This window comes from Amphiprion ocellaris, chromosome 5 (genome assembly GCF_022539595.1).
Source record: "Amphiprion ocellaris isolate individual 3 ecotype Okinawa chromosome 5, ASM2253959v1, whole genome shotgun sequence".
Classification (NCBI taxonomy): Eukaryota; Metazoa; Chordata; class Actinopteri; family Pomacentridae; genus Amphiprion; species Amphiprion ocellaris.
Genome location: NC_072770.1, coordinates 19,839,940 through 19,867,724, shown reverse-complemented (window position 1 = coordinate 19,867,724; position 27,785 = coordinate 19,839,940). Strand labels below are relative to the sequence as shown.

Below are 27,785 nucleotides of genomic sequence, written 5' to 3'. Positions count from 1 at the left end.
TTTACTGCAAATGAACATCTACTCCAAATGTCTCACTAATAATCATTATCAGCCTTAAAAACACACAAAACACCCCACTATACTCGACCAAACTTAGTACAGTCCGGTTCCCCCTTCTATAAATCTGCTTGGAATCTTCCACTTCCTGTTTGTCAAAGTGGCCTTCTACCTGGACAGGTTTTGTTGGAGCTCATGCAACAAACATTTTGGGTAACTGCACTTTAATATGGATGGATGACACTGAATTAGAGTCTGTTTTAATGAGACTGAGTTAAGATGTGTAGCTCTGTCATTAAATAGTAAATTATTTCTCAGAATTCACAGAAAAAAGTCTGAAATGTTTGCTAGGTTAGCGTCCCACATGTTCTTTGGCTCAGCTAAAGCTAACTCTCTCCAACATGTGGATCTCTTGAGTTGCTTGTTGTTAAAATATCTTGCTAGAGGTGCTGAAGCTTAGAAAGTCTGAGATGTTTGTTCAAAATAAGCTCATTCTCAAGTCTTATCTGAACTGTCCTCTTTTGTTTGAACTTTCCCTAAACTTAGGAGTTAATGACAGAGCAGCACATCCAGACTCAGTCTCATTTATGTAGAGATTAAACTTTAGTGTCATTCATTGACGTTAAAGTGCAGTTTTTCAAATGTTTGTTGCACATGCTCCCGACCAAACCAGTCCAGGTGGAAGACAATGTGAAGAGAAAGCTCCAGAGGATGAATATCACACATTTACATTGGAAATAAATGTCCTTTAATTAGACATTGTCATGCAAAAGTTGGATTTCCCTTTAATGATGTTCAAATCTCTGTTGAATGTTTTGTTGATGTTGGTTTCTAAATGTTTTTTGACACTCGGCCCCAAAGATTAAAACCTTCTACGTCTAATAAGCTGCAACAATTCACACATTATCAACTATCTTCCTGACTAAACTAAGATAAAAAGTGAAAAACTGCCTGATTCCTGCATCATGAATGTAAATCTTTTTGGTTTTTATGACAGTAAACTGAATATATTTGGGTTTGACATTTTATAAACCAAAACAAGAAATGATTTAATGGAGAAAACAATCAACAGATTAATGGACAAAGAAAATGTGTTTTCCAACATATATGGCTGAATTACTCCAACATTACAAGATACATACAATTTTAATTCAATTTTATTTATATAATGCCAAATACAGGTGAAATTGTCTCAAAACACTTTATTTTTATATTTTTTGTCATATTTAAAATATAACAAAGTAAGAAATTTAAACCTCTTGACTAATCCAATTTATTACTTGGTTTTTAAGAGACTAATCGACAATGAAAATAACTTTCTCCACTAAAACTAATAAACATGAGGTCAAATAGAAGGAACAGTTTTAAATACTGCAGTCCCACGATGACAAGAATAAAGTTTGTCAACAAAAACTAAATCTGCTGGTGGATTCCATGAAAGTCCTAATAAATGATAATAAAGTGGGATACTAAAGGTTTGTGGTGCTAAAAATGTCAAAGTAAAGATATCAAGTTGAACATGTGGATGGAGGTTGATAAAAGCTGACCTCCCTTCATTTCTCTGGAGTTAACTCCATGGATTTTATGGATGGTGGTTAAAGACCTGCTCTTCTAGTCGTCGTCCTTCTAGTCGCTGTAAAAAGTCACTCCATCCTGGCCGACTTCAACACCTCTTCATGACAACTTGTTCTGCCTCTGACCTCGTGGAAACTCCAGAAACTCGGGAAAACCCATCGAGACTCGAAGAACTCGTGGAGACTCGAAGAACTCGTCGGGCGGGGGAAGGTGTGGTGGGCGGTGAGGGGAGGTGGGGGAGTAGAGGGGGGAGGCCGCCACCCACCTCCCCGCCTACTCTCCGCCCTGACTCCACCCAGACTCCGCCTTGGCTCTGCCCATGTGGTCACTTCACGAACTACGATGTCAAAGGGACGACGAATTTATTTCTTTTTATCTGATCTGTAGCTCAGTGAGTTAAGGATTTGCCTGTGGAGCTGCAGGTCGCTGGTTCAAGACCAGACCCTTCTTAAATTTTCCCAAAATTCTGACAAAGACAAAGAAAGAAAATTGCCACTGCTGGGTCTTGAACCTGCGACCTTCCACTTGGTAGTCCTCTTCTTATCCCCCTGAGCTATTCGCTCAGATACTAATTCTTCTTTTTTTTGCGTATTTATCATCTATTTTTTATCGTTTTTCGGGTTTTTTTTTAACTCAGGTCTCGACTCGACCGTTTTTCTCAGGAGGTTGGGCTTCAGCCTTTGTGCTGGAGGGTGGAACCCTCAGTTCCAAGACTTTCCAAAGCCTCCAGACCTCCCGAGTCCTCAGGACCTGAGCTTTCACACAGTCTGAGGGCTGAAATTTTCTAAGTCCCACAGTAGTTCTCTGTTAGATTGAACTTCCAGACAGTCCAAGGACTGATATCTTCTAAGTTCCTGAGTAGTTCTCTGTTAGTTTGAACCTTCAGACAGTCTGAGGACTGAAGTTTTAAAAGTTTCTCAGTACTTCTCTGTTAGTTTGAACTTTCTGGTTAACAGAAGCCTTAAAAGTTGTGACCATGAGTCTTGATTTCACATTTAGATCATCCATCTGAGTTCTTCTCAGACCTTCACCTGTGGGTTTTTTAGAAATCCTCAACAAACTTTGATTGTCTTCACTGAACAGTAAAGTTTGTGGAGATCAGAAGGTAACGTTAGTTTGATAAATGCCTTCAACTACTAGTAGACTTTATCTGGAAAGCAGTTTTCTGAAATGAGTTCTTAGTAAATCTATCCAAAATCAAACCAAGAGCATAGAAAGAGGAAATGTTTGAAGAAACAACTTGATGTTTTCATTTCAGACTAGAAAACGCTTTAAGACCTTCATCTGTTTTTGCTCTTTTTGATCGTTTTATTGTCTCTTCTGTTTAATTTGATCTTCTAAAGTCTAACTGGTGTCTTTTCAAATGTTTTGTCTTTAGTTTGATTCTTCTTAAACATTTAGTTTTGCTCTTTTCTCACCTTTTATTCTTTTCTAATATCTGATTTGATTTCCAAATGTTTTGTCTTTTTAATGTTTAATTGTTTTTTCAAATGTTTCATCGGCTTGAGTTTTTTTTTCTTTCCCAATATTTAATGTTTCGATTAAATCTTTGTTTTTCTTTTTAAATGTTTTACCACCTTTTAATGTTTAATTTTCTTTTTAAATGCTTCATTGTATTTTCTATTTAATTCCTATTTGAAGTTTTATTGTCTTTAAGATGTAATTTTGTAATTAAACATTTAATTTTTGAATTAAGTGTTTTGTCTTTTTAAAGGTTTAATAGAGTTAAACATTAAATACAATTAAATGATATTAAACAGACAAAATATTGAATTAGATAATTCAACAAGATACAATACATGTCATTATGAAATTAAACAAAATTTTTAAAATACAAATATTAAAAATTACAGATAAAATATTTTCGACAATTAAACATTTAAAAAATACAATTAAACAAGAAGAATATGAAACATTTAAAAAATACAAAACATTTAATTAGATTATTAAACCTTTAAAAAGACAAAACATTTAATTCAAAAATTAAATGTTTAATTAGAAAATTACATCTTAAATTTCTTAAATATTTTTAATAATAAAACTTTTAAAAAGTTTTACTATATTAATTTTTTCCTTTGATTTAATTGCTTTTTGTTATGTCGTTATTTCTTTAATCTTCTTTTTCTGTCAAGATTTTAACCCCAACTTTAAAAATGAAATAAACCTTGTCACAATCATGAGTTAGTCAATTATTCAGTTTATCAATTCAACTTTATTTGTTTAGCACCTTTTACACAGATGACAAAACTAAACAAGCAAAGAGAAAAAACTATGCTAAAACTATGATTAAAACTCAAAAACATTAAAAAAAACAAAAAAAATCACATGGTAATAAAATGTGTTGTGTCCAGGGGATGGAGGGAGTTTATTGAAGTCTTCTTGGGCTCACATGGTAAATCATTTAAAATATAAACTTGATATTCAGTCTAAGGAAACTGCAGAGCAACAGAAGAACCAACATTATCTCCTGTTTTCTCCTTTAATGAGTCGACTCTTCTTGTGCTTTCAGACCAAAGAACTACAGACTCTTCACAACCTGCTCAAACTCTTGGTACAGGACCTCACCACACGGGTCAAGAAGGTTTCTGTCTCATTTCTACTCTGAAGCTCACCTTCTCCTGCTCAAACTGCTGATAAATGTTTCTGCTGCTCTAAAGTCTGGTCTCCAGAACTTCCTAAAAACTCTCAAAGTCTCTTCTGCTGCAGGTTGCTTTGTAGAACTGTTCCAGAAAACCTCACTAAACCACATGGAGGGGCCTCAAGATAGTCGTCCAAATGAAACCATATAAAAACCAAACTAACACAACCCAAACGCTAAAGTCTCCTGCAGCCTACCAGAGAACCTCTGAGAACAGAGAATCAGGACAGGAACTCTTACCTTCTGGACAACCAACGTTGGTTCACAAACAAGAATACAGAATGTGTCTGACCAAAAACCTCTAAAGACTCACTACAGCCAGGATAAAGACACAACTCAGCTGCACCAAATCCACTAATCACTGCACACGTTAGCACCATGTGCTAACTGTGGCTAAAGAACCACATTTACCAAGACAACTATCCAGCACAAAGCCCTAAAACACACCAAGAAACACATTAAAGACGATTTTACTGCTGGAAGCTGCAAGCCAACGCCTAAAGAACAAACTAAAGCAATGGAGCCAAACCCGGTTCATTGGTGAAGAGAAACAGAGGAAATGTTTGTCTGCAGCTAAATAAAGCAGGAAGACACTGAGCTGCTCAGGTGTTCCTGATAACGCCAAGCAGCCACCTGGACAGCCAATAGGAACACAGCTTCCTGGAAGTCCAGAGGGCTGGCTTAGTGAAGGAAATTTAGTTTAAAGTTGAAGCAGAAAGTTAACAAAGAAAGTTGAAAACCACCTTCTGATACCTGAAATCTCTGAGTTTTCACACAAAGAACACCTGAACATGTCAAACTGGTTCCATAGCAGAACCATCATTGTAAAAATGTCATAGTATGGTGTGTTGCTCAAAAAACATTAGGACCCGGCTGTCAGGGTACAAACATGTAAGAAACATGAGAACAGAGAGAATCCAACCAGTAGGTCACAGTTTATCATCCCCCAGTCATCTCCTGAAGTCCATATGGTGAGAGACATCAGTATCTGGTTGTTAATTTACCAGAGGATGCTTATAATCATGCTGATGTGGTCTGTACTCTACAGTATTTTAGTGACTCAATAAATGCCTAAGTTGTTTTTTTTAAAAATGCTTTTTAGTTTTTAATAAACATTTAAGAGCCTATATGTAATCAATAAATGGCCTTTGCCTATCTTAAGAAAAAATCACTCACAACTCTGGTATGTTAACAGTACTAAATAAATCAATAAATACATGCATACACACAAAAATAAGTTAATACATTAACTGTGTTAAGATAAGATTTAGATTTTTAAAAAAGTTGTTTATGTGTATGTATATTCACAGATTCGGACTTCCAGCATCAATAACTCGTTAGATATAGGTTGTCAAAACATAAACGGTGCCTCTTTCCCATTGTTGCAAGGCAGACAATGTGCTACAAGCCCAGTTTTATCAAAAGTAGCTGTCTTTCAAGCTACAGGAATAACATTGGTGTCTATGGAGTGAACAGGGTCCGTCTGCAATTTGCAAAACCGCTGCAACAGTAAAGAGAGACAAATATTCAATAACTTCACTCTTATATATTGTAGTGTCACTAAAATCACTGCAGCCTTCAACTGGCTCCTGTTGACAAAGTGTTTTAACAGAAATGTAAATGCTGTAATTTGATTCTTTTAATGAACCATGGAACTTGAATGGATGTGATGCTGGTGTGACCACAGTGCACACGTCTGATGTTGCTCACAGTGGTCCAAGGGACGCTCAGGGAGTTTGTGTGTTTGCTCAGACTCATGAAAAATTACAGGGAACATTGGTCTGTATTGTGGCATTGTTGCTTTTACTTAAGTAAAAATCTCCATAGCTTACTTCTTCCACCACTGCTGTTCACTATAACTACTTAAACTATTGTCAACACGCTGGAATGACAGTCAAACAAAAGTCAAACTAAAAGGAAAATGCAAATAGATCCACCTTTTTCAAATGTACAACTGTTTATGTTCACTGTGTGCACTTGGTGACTAATTAAAAAATGAACATACATGCATTAATATTTGTCTCAGTTTGTAAGAAACGGCATTATAACATTCACATAGATGCAATTTATCTCAGGGATATTGCACTACATGATATTTTACCAGTGCATAAATTGTTGAGTCCCTACCTTATTTAAATGAATTGCTGATAATAATAGACCAGGAGAAAGAAAAAAACTTCTCATGAAGCGTCATCTCGGTCACATGAGCTGTTAATCAAGTCGGGTCAAGAGTTTGGAAATAGGGGGAGGTTTTGTCTCACGTCCAACTGCTGTACCTATAAAATAACAGCTTAGCCACAGTTGTGCTCTATGCTTGGTAATAAGTTTATGCATTCATTCAAGTTAGTTCCAAAAGTTTACTGAAGAAAAAAAAAATCACTGTACAGAATATAAGCAGAAGTTTTTTACATTCTTCATCACAAACCATTAAAGAAAAATAAAAGCTATTACAAAACTTTGTTGGTTTCCTTGCGCAGTTATAAATAGTGGAACATCTCCTAGCACAGTATTTCTCCACATTTTGCTAGAGATAAGCACAGCAGGTAAACTGCAGATAATAACAAGAAGAAACACAAGTTTGTTTTTAACGGAGTGCTTTTCAAAATCCGTAAAGATACTTCAAAAGTTCAAAAGATTTTTAACACTGAAACAAGGATGTAGCATAGAAAATTAGTCACATTAAAAGCAGTTCTAAAAACAGTGAGCTTTGATGAAATTCTTGAACATAGAACTTGTTGCAGTCATAGATGTGTTTGGGGAGAGCATTTCAGAGGTAAAGTGGAGAAAGCCTCGTCGCCTCCAGAACTGGTGCTTGGTCCTAGAAAGTGGAGACAGAAGGAGGATGTCAGAGGATGACAGTGGAGCAGATTGAGGAGGACAAGAGCGTTACACTGTGTCTGTGGTGTGCGCGTCAGTGGAGGCTATTTAATAAGGGGGATGATGTGGTTGCAAGAGTGGAAATGGGTGAGCAGCTGAGTATCCAATGAAATTTGTTATTTAGGTTCTTTCTTTGGCAAAACACTAAAATGTAGGTTCAGAAACTCTTATCTATCTCTAAATTCACTGCAGACGTGCCTCAGCTAAAACCACCAATTCTTCTAATTCTATCCTCCCCCCCCCTCATTCCCACTCTCACGCAACCAGTCGAGGCAGATGACTGCTTTCCCTGGGCCTGGTTCTGTTGGAGTTTTTTTCCCCCCTCCCTATTATATATTTTTTTTCCTTTCTACCGTCGCTCATATTTAATCCAAAGGCAATTTTGGGTTGTTGGGTTTTCTGTTTGAATTAATTGAATTAATTCTCAGAAATAGAAATATAAGCAGAATATGTAAACCTGTTAAAAGTGTGAGAGACCATCAAGACAACGTTACTGTCACTGAATCTAATTTTTCTATTCTAATTGTATTTTTACAGTATAACTACCTTTAGAGCATACATATCTTCATCATATAAGTATAGAGTATACTTCCAACAAATTGTGTGTTTCAAAAGACAAGCACTGCTAACTTTAAATATGTTGTAATATTGAGTCCTGTGTTTAATGTAAGTGCTGAAAGGGAGATGCTATGTCAGTAAACCATTCTAGTATGTATGTCTGTGAAAAGATAAGTAGTGGTATTTTGATTTTGGTGGTGGAGTATCATGCAGTGACGTTTTTTTCAATGGTGCTGGCAACTTGAGCACTGTATAAGAAATATACGTAAGCAATGGAGAAACTCCAAAAACTAAACTAACCAGCAGGGCTAAATTGGGATTATTTAAAGGTATGAAGTACTGAGATTAAAGTTGTAATCAATATTGAGCAAGACTGCACTTCACATTTAATACCATATAGAAGTTTTCTTAACTTTACTTTTAAACACTTTTGCACAGTTCTGTGTATCTTCAATGATTTCAAGGCAAATATAACGTTGTTAGTTTTGTGAAAATTAAAATTATCATAGCAAAGTGTTTATATATGAATAAAAAAACTAAAACATTATCCCCACCTGTCGCATTCATCCACACATAGAGATCAACATGACGACGCCCATGAACTGTGTGAAGAGGATCAGTGGAGTGAAGAAGGACCACACTGGCCACAAAGCAATGTTAAAGCTGCAGAAGACATAAGAGGTGTTCAGAAGTAATTCATTGCACCCAGGGTCTCCCTAGGATGAATGTGAAAGGCAAAAAACACTAAATATTCTATACATTGCACACTGTTAGTGGCAGGTCAAGTACTGTAATTACATTATGTGCTTTTTCTACATTTGTGAAGAATTCAGAAGTACACAACAACCCTGTTACATACTTGGATGTGCTTTTTTTGTAGGTGTTTTAAATGTAAACACAAAAAACATTTTAAAACAATCACCTAAACTTGTTATTTAAAGAACTGTGACCAGTATAAGTGCAGAGGTGGGCTGAATGAATAATTGATTTCAAATCAAAAGCGCAATTTGAAACAATTTAGTATATATTTCATACAGCACATCTCTGCACTTTTAAACTTTATTTTTATTTTTTCTGTTAAAAAATTTTGCCACCCTTGTATATATTGTAAATAAAACTGCTGTAACAATGTAAATTTCCCCTGGAGTGGGGAGAAATAAAGAACTTTATCTTATCTTATCTTATCTTAAACCAGGACTGTTGTGTTAATGGTTTTACAAATTCATGTCATCCACTGGTGTGACACTCACGCTTTTGATTTCAACTCATCGGACACAACATGTTAAATCTTTAACACCCTGAAGCTGAACTGAGGCTTGACTTTATGATATATTGCAAATCACAATCACAACATCTGTCAGAAAAATCACAATCAGATTTTTTTTTTCATGATGTTCAGCCCTAGTGCAGAGCATTACATAAAGTTTATTGCTATTACTTATTGGACAGCCAATGAGCTAATTCTGTCTCTCATCATGCTACCAGAGAATATACAGCCGTTCACATAAGTACATTTAAAGATGCAACATAAAGTATTTATCTTTATCTTTTGTGGGGCAGTTAAAACATAAATCTTTTGCTGTAATTTCTGCGGTGACATGCTAAAGTTTATCTGTTATTCTAAAATCATAGTGATGTGAGCCAATTACAGACTTGTTCAGTTTCTTTCTTAGAGTTTTACCTGCATGATGCTGCAATAAATGCTGCAGTAGTGATGGGAGGAACAGCAGGATACTCTTGGTCGTAGTGCTGGATGCCTTTGTACCACTCCAGGTACACAATGCAAAACATGGCCAGAGACAAACAGATCCCAAGAAGTATCAGACCGACATTGAACCACCAGCTGGAAAAACAGGGATAAAAATGATGATCATTTATACAACAGCTGAAGGCAGTTTATTCAAGCTATTTGAATTGAATTGAAAATGGACGAGAAACTGAGTTAGAAATACACAGGAAGGAACCATATCAAAACAGAGCTTCCTAGTTTCAGAGGTCTCGTCAGTATCGTAACTGTAATACAACAAACAAAAAAAACTTCTCTCTCTTTTATATATATATTTTTTTTTTTTTTAAATCGTGATCAAGCACCTTTCACGACCACAAAGGCTTTTCCAAAACAGTGCTTCCCCTAGGTTGACTGCTCTGGAGGGGGCGGATGGGCATGACCCACTTTCAACACTCACCAGGAGTTATTGAAAGTGAGTCATGCAGCAAGACAACATCCCAGCTGTCGTCCAAGTTGTTCTATCAAAGAATGGTTAAATAAAAATAAAGTTTGTGTTTTGGAAAGGCCAAGTCAAAGTGCTGACCTTAATCCAACTGAAATGTTGTAGAATAACATGAACGGAGCGGTTCATGCGAGGGGACCCACCAACATCCCTGAGCTGAAGCTGTTCTGTACATAAAAATGGGCTAAAATTTCTACAAGTCGATATGCAGGACTGATTAAAAGTTAGCAACAGCATGCAGTAGCAGATATTCCTCCACAAGGGGGGTCACAGATGATACTGAAAGCAAAGCTGGGTAATTTTTTCCCATAATTCTAAAGGTAGGTAGGTCGTCTATAATTGAATCCAGATCTGATACCTTTATGGTGTTTTATCAACTTTACCACACAGAACATATGATGTAGTAGTAATCTAATACATAGGAAGTAGAGAATGAAGGTCTGTAATAAATTAGTGTTGATCAATCACCTTTTGATATCTTCATTTTCCACGATGTTGTGGAAGAAATCCACATAGTAGGTCACAGCTACAGATGTCACAATCCAGAAGACAGAGTGTCTGTTAATGCGAGGTAGTGGTTTGGCATCTTTTTCCTCCTGACCTGAAAGATAATGAAAAATGAAGAGAGTTTACTTTAAGAGCATGCTTCATTGTACAAAGCTTAATTATTACTTGACACTTTAAATGCTCAGAAACTGTAACTCCAAGTGTTTTACCAATCATTAGATGCTTACATCTCTATCAAAACTATGGTAATATTCAACAATACTGTATGGCATGACTCAAATTATGCTGGCTAAGAGGCACTGACAGAGTAACAGTATATCATTGAATTTACAACCAAATATGAGATTTGTCTTGCCCTAATAGAATGTGCTAAATCCCTGCCTTTCAGATTTAAGCAGCTTTTGAGGTGAAACTGATAGGTTTCTTTGAGATAATCTTGCTTCTCAGAGACCTATTAATCTCTATAATTTACTGGTTGATTAAACGTATCAGAGCCCGTTGCTGGCTGCTGAAGTGGTCAGGCATGCTGGGCTACTCTGTGCAGAGTTCACAATGAACTTGACGCCCTTGACAAGCTGCTGGACTACATCTTTCATCAAACTTATGCCATGCTAGTCTATCTTCTGTACAACTCATACAAGATTATAGTAAATCATCTTGCCAGAAGGACCACTGATTGTATGTATTAATGTCTACACGCCATTAATAAAAACTTGAACAACTGTTTGGTTATATTACTATTATCAGCTTACACTGGCAATGACATGACCCTTGGATTGGGAACAGCGTAGGAGTAGGGTTTCCCTGTATTATGTTGCCGAGCTGACACAGCGGTTGTTCACAGTCAAAACAATCAAGAATTGCTGGACTTCTGCCAGTGAGGGCCTCAAAGTTGGACAATTGTCCACTGTGCAGGCTGCCCACAAGACAGCATTAGAATAAAATGATGCAGTCACAATTTCCAACCGTTGTGCTATATTTTAAAGAGTTAGCTTAGAGTTGAATTAACTGTGGCTTTGTGAAGGAAAACACCAAGTTGTTTGAGCTCTAACGAGCATATGGACAAAAGTTACCAGCAACGTTTGCTCTAGTTAGTAGCAGTATTAGTGTCAAATAAGTCTGATTTTTATTAATTTGACACAGTTTTACGTAAAGCACACCAGAGCTTTAACGCTAATTGAGTTTGTAACGGTAACGTTGCCTGTCGGTGTTCATAGCTCAGTGAGAAAACTAGTTAAAAATTGGCTAATAACGTTAGCGACCACCATTTTTATGAAGCTTACTCTTTTCATCTTCGTCACCCGACGTCGTTGTTTGCATAAGAAACTCGGCATCTCTCTTAAATCGATTCCGCAACGTTGCAAGCTCACTGTCGTTAAGCATTGTGTTGATGCTATTACCTTACATTAGCGCTAAAGTGTTATGAGAAGGCGCTTCCTGTTTGACACAGAGTCGCCTTTTTATGACGTAATCTAGATACACTTGTAGTTTTTTTTTTACGTTGACAGAATTTTACCAATGTCAAAGCACGGACAGAAAAGCAAAATGTACGACACATAAATTAGCAAATTAACAGATTTAAAAACCTATTTCAAAATGTGCTCTAATTACATGTTTAAAAAAAATAGTATATGTCAAGCAAAAACAAAAAAAAAACTAGTAATGTCCTCGTACATTTTTATTCCTCATCATACATTAAAGAAAATACATATTGTCAGTAATTTTATACTTTAATGTATTTTTGTTATTAATATGTAAATTATGCAGAAACTAAAAGAGCAAGTGTCCATCAGAGTTACTTATTCCAATATATGGTACTCCTGCCCTCCAAAAACAAGAGCCAAAAGTAGTCACACTCAATTTTACAGGGAAGTTTATCTCTCATACCCCTCCCAGTAGAGGGAAAAATATTCTCTCACTGTTTTCTCTAGCTGTTCCATTAACAAGGTAGGCCTGTGGAGGCCAAGGTACTCCAAGGCCTCCACAGATCTATTTGTGTGGGCCGTCAAGAGACAAGATAAGGCCTCATTGCAATCCAAGACTTCAGGGTCAAACAGGCCTCCTGACACAAGAGTGGATGAGAAACAACCTCTACATGTGAGAGCACATAGTGATTGAGCGAAACATCCAGAAGAATATCATACCTTAGTACTAAAATGTAGCAAAAGCAGTCAAATACAGAATTTCAATCACAGGTAATTGTGCGAATAAACAGGGGCACAAGGTGTAAATATAAAATGTGGTTGAATGTCTATTTGGTACCAAACTCTGTGGGACTGACAGAATAAAAGTGGCAAAGTATCTTTTAACTTTACACAAAGGGGATCAACCAAATTAGACAAATAGCCTGGGAAATTTAAAGAAACAACAACTTCTAGGGTAACTGAGGATAGAATTTGCATAAAAAGAGTGTACCTTTGCTACCATTCCTCATAAAGTTTGCAGAATGCATAGTAGCTGGCGGTATTCCAAAGCTCATCTTGAATGTATACCTTTACATAGCGCTGGCAAGAATCTGACACTGCTGATACTGCTGTTCTGCTTCTGAACTCCCTGAATTAAAAACTTTCTGCAAGGCAAAGACAGGGCTTGTACAGAGAAGAAAAGTGAATACTTTATGGTTGGTTGCTACCACTATTCTGTATGTCAGAAGGAAAAGACTGACAATTACCCACTTTTGTCAGCTTGCATGTATTTGCAATGTGTGCAATTTGCAATTAAACAAAATTACAATTATTGCACTAAAGTGTAAGAATCCTGCAGCAAAGTCATCCACTTTTATGAAGGTTAGAATGTTCAGTTCTTGTTTGAAAAAAGGGGTTGCTTTGTTTGTTAATTACGTAGGATTTTTAAATGCTATTTCTATGTTTTTGTAGCACTGAGAGTACTCTCAAGAGATCAATGTGTTGCTCCTGCATGTAATCACCTTTAGAAAAATCTTAAAGGTAACAGGGTTGTATTTGTAGTTGTTTTGCTTCCATAAGAAATCCTTGTTCTTTTGTTCTCAGGGTCTCAGTGTAATCATTGATGAGGATCTAAATTTCAGCAGCCACATCAGAACTGTTACAAAATCCTCAATCTGGCATCTTAAAAACATAAAAAAAACAGAAACTATGCATCCTAGCAAGATTTTAAACAACTCTTTAATGCTTTTATTACTTTTAGAGTGGACTACTGTAATGCACTCATTATTAGTCTCCCAAATAAGGCCACTAGATTTTTAGAACTCATTCAAAATTCTGGCACTAGAATACTAACAAACACCACAAAGAGAGAAAACATTACTCTGATTATTAGGTCCCTGCAATGGCTTCTTGTTAAATATAGAATTGAACTTAGGGCGTACTTATTGTCTGTTTGTCTCTGAATGGACCCAAATATATCAGAGATATGTTTGCTGAAGCCTGAAAAGTCTCTCAGATCTGCAGGGACTGGTCTATTAGAGGAGCCCAGAGTTCAAAGCAGAAACGATCAAATTGTGTTTAGTCATTCTGCTGCCTGCTGCTGAAACCAGCTCTATTTGGAACCAAGATTTGACCCAAATCTTATGTCCACTGCATTTATTAATCATTTCTACTTGCATAAAGTCTGATCTAAACTACGTGTGCTTTTATTAAACTGGTTTGCACTTTCATTCACTCAATTTTGAGAATTGTTTTTTCAATTATATTGGATACTTTAGTTTTTTCAGTTGCAATTATTTTACATTTTTTTGTGTGTACTTCATTGAACACTGTTCAGTGTTGTTCTGCTGCATTTCATCTCTTGTATATTTCCCATTTGCCTGTAAAGCACTTTCATTCACTTTGTGTATAAGATGCTACAGATATTATCTTGCTTGTGCAGAAACACCAGATTACAGTACTCCCTAATTCTCTGAGATGTCTCCCTTAGAAGGATGTTAATAAGAGGAGAAATCCTTTGTCATGTTTTGCTACCTCCCAATGACTAGAAGCAGCAGACAATGGAGTTCTCTGTGATATACACAATGTTGTCTACAGAATGACTAAATTGACATTATACCCTGTGCTAAATGCAGTGACCACGTGACTATGCTAGAATGAATAAGCTGAAATAGTAACACAGCAGTATCAGTCTATAACGTTTGGTTATTTGAAAATACAAATAATTTGTTATAGTCTGAGTTTAACAAAGTAAGTTGACCCAAAGTAAGTTGAGATCAGATAATACAGCTGCTATTAATGCCAATGCAGGACATGCTACTGGGCACACAGTTCATCCTGGGATATCTAATGGAAGAAATAAAATGTTGATCTGATTTGTTTTTCCAATAGTAAAAATGGGATTAGTCTGACTATCCTGTGGGATCTGGATTAAAACTGAAGAATTAAGCGCTATTGAGCCCCACTGGACTAGAAAACATCATTTTAATACCAGCAAACTTGAGTAACAGCTTGACTAAAACCCAAAGTATGCAATATACAATTACAGGTAAGCAACGTGATGAATGAGCATCAGTGTTAAACCTGCTGGGATTAGCAGAGCTTCATAAAGCTGGGCAGATTTCCTCCTGTAGCCCCTCCTGTGTGTGTGTGTGTGTGTGTGTGTGTGTGTTTGTACAGGTTAAAGAGACTACTCATTCTAGCCGTGGAAAATCAGACAGCATTAAAACTTCACCTGAGGCTGACACCAAGCATCTTGCTTCTATGGAGCTTCTGTGTCCCTGGCCAAGTGAACCCCGTTCGGGGTGCCGAGGAATGTGCATTAGCTTCGTCCCGTGTGAGAGTCAAATTCACCTCAGGTGCACCTCTCCCATTTCCCTTCCCCCACTCTAACATCCAATCCCACAGATAAGGTGCCATTTCCCAGCCTTACCGTGAGCTTGGAATGTGTAACAGAGCAACCATCTATCACAATTGTCATTTTATACATTAAACAACACTCAAATGCAGTAAGGTAATTTGTAAAAGTCATGCTGACCAGGCCCACTATGCAAGAACAGGACACATAATGCAGTCATAAAATTTTTAATCTTTAAGATTATGTCATCTGTATAAAAGGGAACATGACAGACAACAATGACTTTGAAATTTTAAAAGTCTAGGAAAAACATGCATTACATGCCAAAACGGTGACACAAACAAGTCTACTCTACAAGTCGAACTCTGTCTTTCAAAATTCTGAACTTGGGATTGTTGTTGATCTTCTTGTTGAAAATGGCAAAGACCTCTGTCTCCGTTTTAAAATTCCTATCACCAGTGTAAGAGTAGTAGGCTGTCAATACCTGCAAAAGATGAACAACCTCTTAACATCATGATAAAACAAAGATGATTCTTATTTTGGGAAAATATCTATTAGAACTGCATGCTATGCAAGCTCTGCTTGACAAATAAAGAACTACTGGCTCATGTGCACAGGGAGATTAAAACACTCCATTCCTCACCTTCTTTCTGAGTTTCTTCACAGACAGTTCCTGGTCAGGTGATTTTCTCAGTACTGCCTTGATGTTTCCCTTCCAGTTGAACTTGCCTGAAAGTTGATCAGAAACATAAATTAAGCTTCCAGTATTGACAAAAATCATGAAGTTGTTTCCTTGATGTCAACAAAAGACACAGCACTGACCTCTGGTGGATTTATCATTGAACACAATGATATTTAACAATGTACATCAGTCTATGTTATGTTAGTAACCGTTTTACCTTTGGACACAGCTTCATTCTCAACCTCCTCTGACATATCAGCAGCCTCTGAGTCGTCAACTGGAAAAAGTGCAATCAAAGAGTTAAATAGTAAAGTAAATCCTAAAACACATACTTCAATACTTAAAAAAAGCAGGTAAAAAGAAGGAAAATGGAATGTCATCATAAACTGTCTGAATTCAAATACATGAACATGAATGCACACAGGAGGATGCTGTTACTAAACATTTCCTCTAAATCTTATTAGCCTCCATTTAGCAACCAGACAAAGTTTGCAAAGCTGTAAACCAAGATCCACACGTAAGTATCAAACTGCATTCACAAGTAACCTGCACTGCTAATAATAATATATTCATACAGAAAAGTCACTGGCTGACTATAAAAAATAACAGATCTTGTTAGCTCTGAGAGGACAGTGGTGCAGTGATTAGCATCATGCCTGCATGGGTCTTCTCCAGCTGCTCTGGCTTCTACCCACAGTCAAAAGACAGGCATGGCAGGTTAACTGGAGATTCAAAATAGGCTGCATGTGTGAGTGTAAGCATGTATAGTTGTCTCTTTGTGTTAACCCTACAATGGACTGTCCATGATGTACCCCATTTCTTGCTGAATGCTAACAGACCCCCACAACCCTCTACAGAACAAAGTGTCATGGACATGTAGCCTTTCAGAAAAATTGGACTTACTTCTGGTTTTCTTGAAAGATGTCTCGCTTTCAGCATCATGCCCATACTGCTCTCCATCTCCAGCGTGTTCATAGTTGGCCTTTCTCTTCCTGCCCTTTTTTTCCTTTTTGCCTGCCTGGTCGCCCTCTGGCTCTTGTGCAGCTGCTGCTTCAGCACCTTTTGTTGCTTTCCCATTCTTTTGCCGACGTGCCTCTTTACGCTCCCGTTTGTTCAGCTTCTTAGTCGCAACATCTGGGTGGCCATTCTGTTTTTCAGTTGTATTAGTGTCCACTTTGTCTCTTGCCTCTGTCTGTTTACATGCTTGAGCCTGCTGGGTGGCCTCCGGAGCCTGTCGATAATGGATCGGTAAAGAAAGTAACTTTAGACATTGAAAACACAGGAATCTAATTTATTTTTTCACCTTGATAAAACTCATTGCAGCTGGACAGCAAAGGGAAAACCATACAAAGAAACGTATTTCTGCAATGACAATGTAAACGGCTTCTTCTTTAAATTCAAATAATGCAAAATATAACTAGCCTTCAACCTTGTCTGCTCCAAGCTGTAAGATTAATATTCACTTGAAACACTCAGACAAACAATAACCTTAAGCAGAGTAACTTACACTGTCAGCAGCAGCAAGAATTTCCCACACTTCATCATGTAGATTGGTGTTGGCTATTTTAAGACTGTTTCTCATCCAGTTCTGAGGGGAAAAAAAACAAACATGACAACTGATTAGTCCATGCTTACTCATCCAGATTTCCGCAACGACCACACACCAAAAACTGCAGCCAGGTCAGGTTGCAAGAAATTTCCTTTTTCATTGTCAATTAATTAAAATGAAATAAAATTGTGTCGAAAGTTGATTTGTACCTCCAAAACTCCAAGTTTCTGCTTAAATGTCCACAACCCAAAGACATTCAATTTACTTTTACAGAGAAGTAATGGAACTAGAGAATATTCAAATTTGAGAAGCTGGAATCAGAGAATTCTCATGTTTTTGTTTTAACTTAAATAATTACACAAATTTTAACGGTTGACCATTAACTGATTAATCAAGTATTAAAAGATATATTTAAATAATGTTATAGTTTTAAGCAATACCAACCTGAAACTTGGCTTTCTTTCTCGGTACGTTATCATAGGTACTGACTTGTCTCAGTACATCTCTCAGCTTTGCACTGACTCCTGGCTTGTTCATGGCTTCGTTGATTCTCTTCAGGAAAAGAAACAAACAGAAAGAAAAGCATTTTCATGACTCGTACACATGCTAAATGTTAACAGGGATGGGCACTGTTTCCCTCGGTGTTTACCTGAATCCACTGTTGCTGTTTCACATCCCCTTTATTAGCCTTAGCCTCGTAGCCTTTGCCTCCATACTTCTGATCTTCACTGATACATTTATTGTGGTTTCTGTAGTCATTGCCCCTGTGCAACATACACAAAAATAACATTAACACACATGTAAGTAGCTGGTAGCATCTGGCTAACGTTTTTTTCTGTGATCAGAAAAGGAGAAAATTCGGTCAGTACTTACCAGAAGTCTTTTCCACAGTCGATACAGGACAGGACCTGGCATCCCCGGCACATGTTCACGTGTTTATCAACCTGGGCTTTTTTCAACGACTCACCACACGCGTTGCATGTGAAGAAAACCATTCTTAACGAGTTATCTACTTGGTTGGACTGAAACGAAAACTGTAACTTCACTGAATCTGTAAGTTACACGCGTAACCGAAACCAACGGATACGCTGAAATCGGTATAATCCTTTGATAAAAGCGGGAGCCGACCGTCTGCAGCGCTGATACAAGCTAAAGTTAGCTAAAGGATCGTAGCCTAACCGTAACCAAAGCCAGAAAAATGTTCTGAATAAAGCTGGCAGGAGAAGATTTATCGAAGCGTTTAAATGCCGTCTGCTGCCAGGTTAAATTCGCTTTGCTTCAAATTCGCATTGGAATGCATAATATTCTCGTTTTCTGTTCCATACCGAGAAACTTTTCAAAACACACGTGACTACGTCACCTCTCGGTGGCTACATTATTAGTTTTCCGTGTGGAAAATGCAAACAAAGAAACGTTCTGAGGAGGATGGAAACGATCCTTGTACAAAGCTTGTTCTAACAAAACATATATAGTAACTTCCGGCATGTTAACTAGTTACACTATTTTGACACTTTACAATATATTGCACAGCCGTTGTTTTGAAGTATCTGAATATATGTTTCTGTCTAATGTTTAGGCTGCTCGTAATACAAGTGGTACCAGGAAGTGATGTAATGTTATTACCGTCGAAAAGTGACCCGTCATCCAAATAAAAGGTGGAATCTTTGAGTGTAGGTGTGGATTTGTGGCTACCGTGACCGAATTAACTATAATTAGGGCTAATTATCAGAAGTAAATGTCTTTCTGAAGGGATTTTGTGCTCCAGCGAGTCACTTGTTACACTGCCGCAGTTGGTTAGCCTAGCTTTGTAGTTAGCGTAACAGTTTTCATCCAATTTTTGCATGGGTGGTCTCGTAGCAGAGACACACTGGATTCTGCGCGGTTGTTGAACTAAACATATGAAGATTGTCATTTCAAAAATGTTGCCAGCCCTTGTTGGCTAGCTGACCAGAGTGATGAATAACAACTTTGTGTGCATAGTTGTTGCTTTTGATTTGTGTCCCCGTTGCTAGCTTTGTAATGAAGAAGTTGAGCAGCTGAGTGACCATGGACACTCTGTCCAGCCACAGCTCCTACCTCCTTCAGCAGCTCCAGGAGCAGAGGATCCAGGGGTTGCTCTGTGACTGCATGCTGGTGGTCAAAGGTGTCTGCTTCAAAGCCCACAAAAATGTCCTGGCTGCTTTCAGCTCCTATTTCAGGTGCGGTTAAGTCTTTGTATAAATGACCTTGTCTCCTCTCTGTCTGGTTATACTGTGTATCTTTATGCTGACAACATGATTTTATACCATACAGATACTTTGCAATTAACTGTCAAAAACGTTCAGGCTTCACTGTTTTGCTCAGTTCCAAGTTGCACTCAATAAGCAGGAATTCTAAATTATGCATAATTTCAACCAGAGTTAAAAAACATTGTTGGTACGGATGTTAAAAGAGTTTTCGGGTACAAATATTTGGCAATTGGGATGGTTTCATGATTTTAAAAGTCATGCCTCCACTCCGGTGTGTATTCTACAACAAAAATGTGTTTCTTTTGCAGAAATAAACCATGTTTCCTTTTGCAATGTAGTACAACAACAATAACATTATAATTATACTAACTTTATTTTTTAATTTTATTTATTGTTATCCAGTGTTCTTATATGTGTGCCTACATCTTAAATGAATCAACATCTAATGTAGAAACACATCAGTCCCATTTTTCCATTTTTATCAGTTAGTTGAGCTGTTTCAAAGCAACTTACTGTTTTTCACTGATCCTTCCAGGTCTTTGTTCCAAAACTCCCCCAGTCAGAAGAACGAGGTGTTCAATCTGGTCATTCAGGATGTCAGTGGCATCGGCCAAATACTGGACTACATGTATACCTCCCATCTTGACATTAACCAAGATAATGTACAAGCGCTCCTAGACATCGCTCAGTGTTTGCAGGTTCCAAACGTTCAGAGCATGTGTAATGCTTTCCTCAAGCCTTGTCCTCCACCGGTGGAAATACCTTCATTTTCTCTCCCTGGCATGCTGGGTTCAGAGCACGACTGCCTCTTGGGGAGCAGTCTTCCTCATGATGTTGACCTGCATTGTGCCTCTGAACCCCAGAGGCCTGGCTTCAGCAATGACATGGACAACAACAGAAGGTTGCCAGTGTCTGTGTCTAACAACAGCTCAAACTGTGACATAGCTAGCAGCTCTCAGGCGCCAGTAGAAAAACAGCTAGTTCATGGATACAAGCTCCGTAACTTCTACAGTAAGCAATACTTCAAACAAAGTGCAATTCAGACAAACAGTGCAGCATCAAATCAAGGCCCAGGTCCTTTGGTTGTGGTGGAGGATCAGCAATGTCAGCTCGGGATGAGCCAGGGAGGCAACAACACCCCTGTGAACTCAGGAAACACAGTTCAGCCTCACTCATCTTGCACATCAATGGCAGTGGAAAAGAATCCTGTCTCCTCTTTAACACCCTCAGATAATTTAAACACCCCCAGCTCTGACCCAACAGATTCTATGCTCAACAAGCCAGTACGCCCAAAGAAGGCTGTGTACCTAAAGAAATATAACTACCTCCGGTCGCAGAAGGCTCTGGAGGAGATGTACACTGAATCAGTCGTTGAACCTGTCCTCAGCTGTCCTAAAGAGAGCCACCAAGGGGAGTCTGTAGTCCAGACTGATGTTCCAGAGGCTCCTGTTGAGGACAGCACTGCAGGTAGAGAGGAGGTTCCTGAGACAGCTGCAGATGCACAACTTCCCAGTCCTCCTCCTGTTAACCAAGAGGACCAAACTCTGAAGCCTGCACCAGATCCACCACAGCAAACAGGACACAAGCAGTATTGCTGTGAGGTGTGTGGGAAGATCTTCAAACATCCGAGCAACTTGGAGCTGCACAAGCGCTCACACACTGGTATTTCCTGTTTCTAATTGCTTTGTAAGCACACATTTAGGGTAAATCCTGGGATTAATTGTAATGTTTTTAGACACAAACCTCAATTTTCTGTTGCAGGTGAAAAGCCTTTTCAGTGCAACATTTGTGGGAGAAACTTTTCACAGGTACTTACCGGTGTATTATTCCAAATTTTATTATATCCAATGGTATTCTTAGATCGTGAGATCACTTTGAGATGTCTTGTTGATGTTGTCTTACAGGCTGGAAATTTACAAACACATTTACGACGACATTCTGGAGAGAAACCGTACATCTGTGAGTTATGTGGCAAAAGGTAAATGCCTCGCCTGTGTCACATGTTCATTTATATTCATTTTTAGAAACATTTTTATAATTACAGATTTTTTTCCATAATTGTAGTTGTATATTAAAACAATAAAGATTGGCAGTAGTAATTGATAAATTGAATGACAATAGATATCCATCCATCCATTATCTATACACCGCTTAATCCTCACTAGGGTCATGGGGGGGGCTGGAGCCTATCCCAGCTGACTCGGGCGAAGGCAGGGGACACCCTGGACAGGTCGCCAGTCTGTCGCAGGGCTACATATATAGACAAACAATCACTCACACATTCACACCTACGGGCAATTTAGAGTAATCAATTAACCTCAGCATATTTTTGGACTGTGGGAGGAAGCCGGAGTACCCGGAGAAAACCCACGCATGCACAGGGAGAACATGCAAACTCCATGCAGAAAGATCCCGGGAAAGCCGGGACGCGAACCAGGGATCTTCTCGCTGCAAGGCGAAAGTGCTAACCACTACGCCACTGTGCAGCCCGACAATAGATATATCATTTACTATTTTAGCATGGCGGTTTCAATAAGGCATACTATCTGATGTACTTTCCCTATAGTAAACACACCTAGGAGTTCCCATAGGTGCATTTTAATTGAATGTTCATCTGTGTTTTTCAGCTTTACTGCATCAGGAGATGTCCATCGTCACAAAGTGGTCCACACAGGGGAGAAACCACATCTGTGTGATATATGTGGTCGAGGTATGTGACATCTCTGAAGCAGTAGTCTTCATTATTTCCTTGTTAATATGAATCTATCTCTGAACTTGTAATTGTGTAATTGTTTAAATGAATTTCTTCCTATGCCTAATAGTAGCTTGAGCTGACGTTAGTGATAAATTGCACTTTGTGTATGACAGATGTTTTCTTTGTCATCTCTGTTGCTCAGGATTTAACAACTTGAGCAATCTAAAGGAGCACAAGAGGACTCACGCAACAGACAAAACCTTCACCTGTGACCAGTGTGGAAAGTCCTTCAACACACACAGAAAGCTTCTGAAGCACAAAGCTCGGCATGTTGGGGAGAAACCACACAGCTGTGCCACCTGTGGTAAGAAGCTGCCTTTCTCGTCTCATAAAATGTTATTCTTAATCAGAGTTTATAGATCGTGGCAGTGACATAGAAGAAGTTTTAGTTATATTTTAGCAATAAGAAATTGAACTTTAGCACACAATAATCAACCTCCAGTCTGCAGCTTTAGATAATTTGTACTTAGAGCATAAGATTTTTTGAATATTTTCCTTTTTTAAAAACAAATGAAATTTGTTTCGCTTGTACTCAAACAACTCAGTATGAACATCAGTGTAGAACTGTATTTGCATTTGGCTTCCCAAGTAGTTTGAGTAACTACTTGCCATCAGATATGAAAATCATTTCTCTATCACCGTGTATACACAGGTCCACTCTCAATCTACAAACTAACAAACTCATGGACTTTGAGCCTCATTCCCGCAACATGCATGAGGGTTCTGCTATGGGCTTTTTAATTCTATAATGGTGTTCTTTGCTTTAGGTAGTTGGCTAAAATGTATAAACACTGTAACGTCACAATCAGAAACTGAGCAGCTAATGTAAAAAAAAATAAAAAAATTTTTAAAAAATCCTATTACGTCCTCACTGCCTGTCGGCACCACGGTCCTATTATCACACTTGAACTTGTTTTATGGCACTAGATCCTTGCTTGTGTGGTATCTACTCTCAGATGTACGTCACTTTGGATAAAAGTGTCGGTAAATGAAATTGTAGAATTGTAAATGTAACTGGGAATGGAATTCGAGTCCAAATTCCCTTTCTTAATACTGATGTGTTGTTTCCACGCAATGTGTGGTGGCACAATAGTGTTTCCGATTCTTTCTTTTTACAGAAATTCCAACCCTTCTGAGCTCACAAACTCAAGCATGACAGCTGTGACATCAGTCTGTAAAGTTTTGGTGTTTAGGCTTTAGGGCCCACAGAAACAGCTTCAGCCATGTTTTTCAGTCGTCCCTCTCATGGACTTCTGACAGAATACAGATGTTTCTATTTTAAAAACCAGTCCAGCCATCTACACAGGTGGCCTCACAGCTTCCATTCGTCGAACATTTATGCTTTATGCGTATTTCTAGCATTTTACATGTGTAACTACAGTGATGTTGTGTTAGGCTGTGAGTCTTAATGTGGGCGATCTACAAGAGGCATCCTGTGTAGACGCAGATGGAGCACCTGAGCTGCTGCTGCTGTCCTGTTAACGTGCTGCTCTTATGATGCATTCCATACACACACATATATAAACAGTTTAAAAGTACAAAAACAGAATATAGAAATAATAATAGACTTGGTACACAGTGATATTCCTATTAAATGTTGAGGGGTGCAGTGTTTCTTCTTGTAAGCTCAATAACCTTAACCATAAAAGTCATCTATTGCCATCTACTTTAAAATTGCCTTGTTTTTACAAGTCAAAATGAACAAAACTAAAGTCACGAAAATGTTTGTTGTGAGCTCACCCTGTTAGGCTGTAAAAGCTTGTTTTACATAAATTGAAATATATCTTTAAAGTCAGTATGTAGCTGTAGACACAGTGTTTTACATTCGAGATGTTTTGTGCATAGGGAAGTGTTTCATTGGCTCAGGAGACCTGCAGCGTCACATCCGGTCACACACTGGTGAGAAACCCTACGTCTGTAATACCTGCGGAAAGAGTTTTACCCGGTCAGCCATGTTGAGGAGACATAGCAACATGCACTGCAAGGGGCCTCCGGTCGACAGCCCGGCCACCGTCAACTCTGAGCAGACACATGACTCAGAAGGAGCAGCCTCATTTCCTGAACCTGTGAGCCACAGTAAACCTCCTGCTGCCACCACTGAGCAGCATTTCTCCACTCTGATGCCCCACGCAGGGTTCGAGAAACCCTCATCACCTACTCCTTCATCACCACAAGAAGCACCACATATAGAGACTCCACCTTCCAGTATGCACCTCAGCTCAGCATCTACTCCACTTCCAGAGCTGCGCTCCCTGGTTCCCCCTCACCTCCTCTCATCCAGCCACCAGGACAGAAGTGCAGCCCCACCCACCTCAGACCGTATGAAGCTGACCAAACCACACCTGTCTCAGGAAGCTGTGTATGGTCCATATGTGGAGAATGGGAATATGTCAGTGGAGATGGGCAGAAGCCTGGTGGGGAGGCCCTACCTGCCCCCCACAGACAATCACTGCAGCACACTCACAGGGTCTGGTAGACCGTATAGGTCCAGTGAAGGACAGTTTATCTCCAGCGTAACTCTGTGGGGTCTGGCAATGAAAACTCTGCAGAATGATAATGACATGGATTAGTAAAATGGTCCATCTTCCATCAACATGGCCACGTCGAGGGTGGGATTCTCACCAATGTTTACTCTGTTGCTGAATTAGAGTTTTACCACCTGGGTCATGATTGGTTACAACTGACTTGAATCACAGGACTGGTAGCTCGTAGCAAGAAGCAAGCTTAAAATAGTAATAACATGAATTATTCTTAACTGAAAATGTGTGTTTTTTTGTTTAGAGTTGCTTTTGTTCAAATTAAAGTAAGCGCTTCCCAGTTGTAGTAATGAAATGATTACATCTTCTCATAGAGTTAAAAATCACTGTTCTGCTGCGGTTGTGGTCAAATATTTTTTATTTGCTTTGCAAAGCTCCTAACAGAATGACATGACCCGAAGACAGTAGCAGCCATGTCACTGCTGCTCACATTTTGTAAATGCTAAGGAAAGGTGCTTCAGAGCTTCCATTCTTATCTCCTTTAGCACATTATACACTGTACCATCCCTTACAATTCCTCACGGCAGCAACTTTCATATAATTGTGTAGCCTACAGTAAGCGCAGTTGGATTCTCTTGGCAGCACGTTTGTCTTTTTTCTGCGTCCTCATGAATTCTCTTTCGCTTCTTTCCTTTACCTCATGAAGATTTCCATCGATGTTAATGAACATTTTTTTTAAATGTGAATTTTTTTGAATATCTGACTTCAACCCGTGATCCTCTTCAGGCCACAGTTTAGTCAGTTTTATCACAGCAGGTGTTTATGCTGTATTCAGTGTTCCTCAGAAGACGGGAGTCAAACCTCAACATTACTTTGAGCCTCTGCATATTTGATGTACAAAGTGGGAAAAGACCATCGTGGATTCCAGGTTTTGTTTGTTCCTTTTCTACGAACAGCAAACACTCGTCAACAGACATGTAGTTCACTTAGCTGAAGCAGCTGAAGGTCTTAGGTACACGATAGGTACATTGTCTAGTGTTTTAGACATATAAACTTTAAACTCATTTAAAGTAGATAAGTCGTATTTACTGTCAGTTTACCATGAGTTGGATATTGGGAATTCTGGTTTCCGAGTTTCCCTTAATGCAGCATTAGGGCACCTGCTGTGAAGTCACTGATTAAGGTATGGCTTATTCAGCAACAGCACAAAGCTTGAACGTTATTGCCAGCAGAGAACAACACAGAAGCAGCAATTTTCAGTCTTCTGTGGTTCAGTGTGGATTCACCCTTTAAAGTTCCAGCTCTGAACATCCCAAGATGCATCACAGCTAAATAAAAAGCCACATTTTTTCCCATAATGTATATACTGCACTGCACTTTAAGGTGTAAAAATTTCAATTTATTTTCAACTATCAATGTGAGATTTGAATGTATTATATTCATATAAGAATAAAAGGACTCTCTTGTATTTATTACATGTCTTTGTTTTAATAGAAAACATTTATCATCATATTTCATGTGTAGGTGTATTTGTATTTACACAATATGTGCTGAAAAGAGAATAGGTGGTTATTTCAGTTGAAGTATTCAGCTCAAGCTGAATGCATTTATGTGTCACAAACATTTAAATGACTGATTTTTACATTGGCTTATTATAATCTATGTATGAGTTATTAAAGTATAACTTCAGACTAGATATTATATAAGACCTACTTGATGTAGGTTTGTTCAATTATCTTTATAATTGTTGAAATATGATAAATTGTAGGTGCAGCAGAATGAAGCTGCTGTATCCACAAAACAGGCTTTACTGAGCACCTAAGCCTGCAATTCTAAGTGCTCTGCTGTTGAAAAGACTACAGAGGGAGCCTGAAACCACATATTGCAGCTCATGACTGGATGTGCATGAAAAGTTTGGTAGAAAAATACCCCAGAAACTGAGATCTTAACAGATCTCAACCTCTGATCAGCATCATGGGCAAAGCACAAAACTTAAGACAAAATGTATACAATGTACATATAATGTATTAGTAGAATGTAAGACAGTGCCTGTCCACTAAGGTCATGTGCCTCCAACTATGTAGATAGCTCATGAGATTGTTTTGGTTTCATGGAGGCTGTTGGTGGCATTACTGTCACAAGTGGAATCTTTCCATTCACCCTCCACACATCCAGTAAACACAACAGCAATGTGTTACCCCACTGCAGCATGTGAGACATGGAAAGAGATGGCACTCACTGCAAGATAGGCAGCTGATAATTAGCTATCATTGTCACAACATGCAGTCGCCTTTACTCCATGCCTGCTGGATTAGTCGCCTAGCAACACGTAGGACTAGTGTGTTATCATGGTGTTCATTCTCCTTCATCAGCCTTTGCATCGGTCCTCAAAACAATGATGGACAAGAGGCAGGAAGTCTGAGGAGGAAAGTGACTCCGATGCACCTCTTACATTCAGAGAAGAGAGAGAGAGTGTGTGTGTGTGTGTGTGTGTGTGTGTGTGTGTGTGTGTGTGTGTGTGTGCGTGCGTGCGTGTGTGTGGGGGGGGCAACATAGAAATATCCCAGTATTCTTGCACGTCTCATGGTCCTGTGATATTACTTATATTTAGATGATGATTTTATTTATTTTTTTTTAATATTTGGTTAAGTCATTTTCCTTTGCTGAGAGCTGTTAGGATTTCACCACATGGAGAAGTTCTTCAAACCCTGACAAGCTTGAGGGTGTTCTCACTTTACAGCAGCTACCAAACTGTGAGAGTGTGAAGAAATCCCTTCTGTCCTTCACAAGTTGGAGGCAAAATGCAACTGAACACTAATACTAAACCTAGTTGCTGTATTTCATCAAAATCTCCCAATTTTTCCTTGACTTATTTGGCTACTTAAATTTACAATTTGCCGTGACATTACATAACGAGCTTATTTAACCGTCATACGTAAGTCTGGATGTA

At 38.5% G+C, this 27,785-nt stretch overlaps 3 protein-coding genes across 4 annotated transcripts; 1 reads left to right on the top strand and 2 right to left on the bottom strand.

The window, feature by feature from the left end:
- Positions 1-6,511: 6,511 nt before the first annotated feature.
- On the bottom strand, positions 6,512-11,823 carry tmem128 (transmembrane protein 128). The gene is made up of 5 exons (XM_023279529.3): positions 11,667-11,823; positions 10,345-10,477; positions 9,327-9,488; positions 8,200-8,308; positions 6,512-7,028 (listed from the first exon to the last, which is right to left on the bottom strand). The coding sequence occupies exons 1-4, from the start codon at positions 11,764-11,766 to the stop codon at positions 8,209-8,211; spliced, it is 495 nt and encodes a 164-aa protein (XP_023135297.1). The 5' UTR covers positions 11,767-11,823; the 3' UTR covers positions 6,512-7,028; positions 8,200-8,208.
- Positions 11,824-15,355: 3,532 nt separating this feature from the next.
- Positions 15,356-18,775, bottom strand: lyar (Ly1 antibody reactive homolog (mouse)). The gene is made up of 8 exons (XM_023279527.3): positions 18,249-18,775; positions 18,025-18,139; positions 17,820-17,927; positions 17,334-17,414; positions 16,730-17,057; positions 16,044-16,103; positions 15,788-15,873; positions 15,356-15,628 (listed from the first exon to the last, which is right to left on the bottom strand). The coding sequence occupies exons 1-8, from the start codon at positions 18,368-18,370 to the stop codon at positions 15,491-15,493; spliced, it is 1,038 nt and encodes a 345-aa protein (XP_023135295.1). The 5' UTR covers positions 18,371-18,775; the 3' UTR covers positions 15,356-15,490.
- Positions 18,776-18,986: 211 nt separating this feature from the next.
- Positions 18,987-26,303, top strand: zbtb49 (zinc finger and BTB domain containing 49). 2 transcript variants are annotated; one of them, XM_023279522.3, is made up of 8 exons: positions 18,996-19,045; positions 19,388-19,573; positions 20,139-21,265; positions 21,365-21,411; positions 21,508-21,581; positions 22,231-22,313; positions 22,501-22,662; positions 24,204-26,303. In XM_023279522.3, exons 2-8 carry the CDS (start codon positions 19,422-19,424, stop codon positions 24,926-24,928), a joined length of 2,370 nt encoding a protein of 789 aa, XP_023135290.2. In that variant the 5' UTR covers positions 18,996-19,045; positions 19,388-19,421; the 3' UTR covers positions 24,929-26,303. The 2 variants fall into 2 exon arrangements, with proteins under 2 accessions (XP_023135289.2, XP_023135290.2); XM_023279521.3 differs by having other exon boundaries at positions 18,987-19,573.
- Positions 26,304-27,785: the final 1,482 nt, after the last annotated feature.

Bases quoted from the DNA above. Each gene is read 5' to 3' on its own strand.
- tmem128 (XM_023279529.3), bottom strand. From the start codon at position 11,766: ATGCTTAACGACAGTGAGCTTGCAACGTTGCGGAATCGATTTAAGAGA. The intron at 10,478-11,666 runs GTAAGCTTCATA...ATTATCTTTCAG, and splicing joins GGGTGACGAAGATGAAAAGA to GTCAGGAGGAAAAAGATGCC. The intron at 8,309-9,326 runs GTAAAACTCTAA...TGTCTTCTGCAG, and splicing joins TTTATTGCAGCATCATGCAG to CTTTAACATTGCTTTGTGGC.
- lyar (XM_023279527.3), bottom strand. From the start codon at position 18,370: ATGGTTTTCTTCACATGCAACGCGTGTGGTGAGTCGTTGAAAAAAGCC. The intron at 17,415-17,819 runs GTTGGTATTGCT...TTTTCCCCTCAG, and splicing joins GAAAGAAAGCCAAGTTTCAG to AACTGGATGAGAAACAGTCT. The intron at 17,058-17,333 runs GTAAGTTACTCT...CATTATCGACAG, and splicing joins TTCTTGCTGCTGCTGACAGT to GCTCCGGAGGCCACCCAGCA.
- zbtb49 (XM_023279521.3), top strand. From the start codon at position 19,422: ATGGACACTCTGTCCAGCCACAGCTCCTACCTCCTTCAGCAGCTCCAG. The intron at 21,266-21,364 runs GTATTTCCTGTT...TTTCTGTTGCAG, and splicing joins GCACAAGCGCTCACACACTG to GTGAAAAGCCTTTTCAGTGC. The intron at 22,314-22,500 runs GTATGTGACATC...TCTGTTGCTCAG, and splicing joins GTGTGATATATGTGGTCGAG to GATTTAACAACTTGAGCAAT.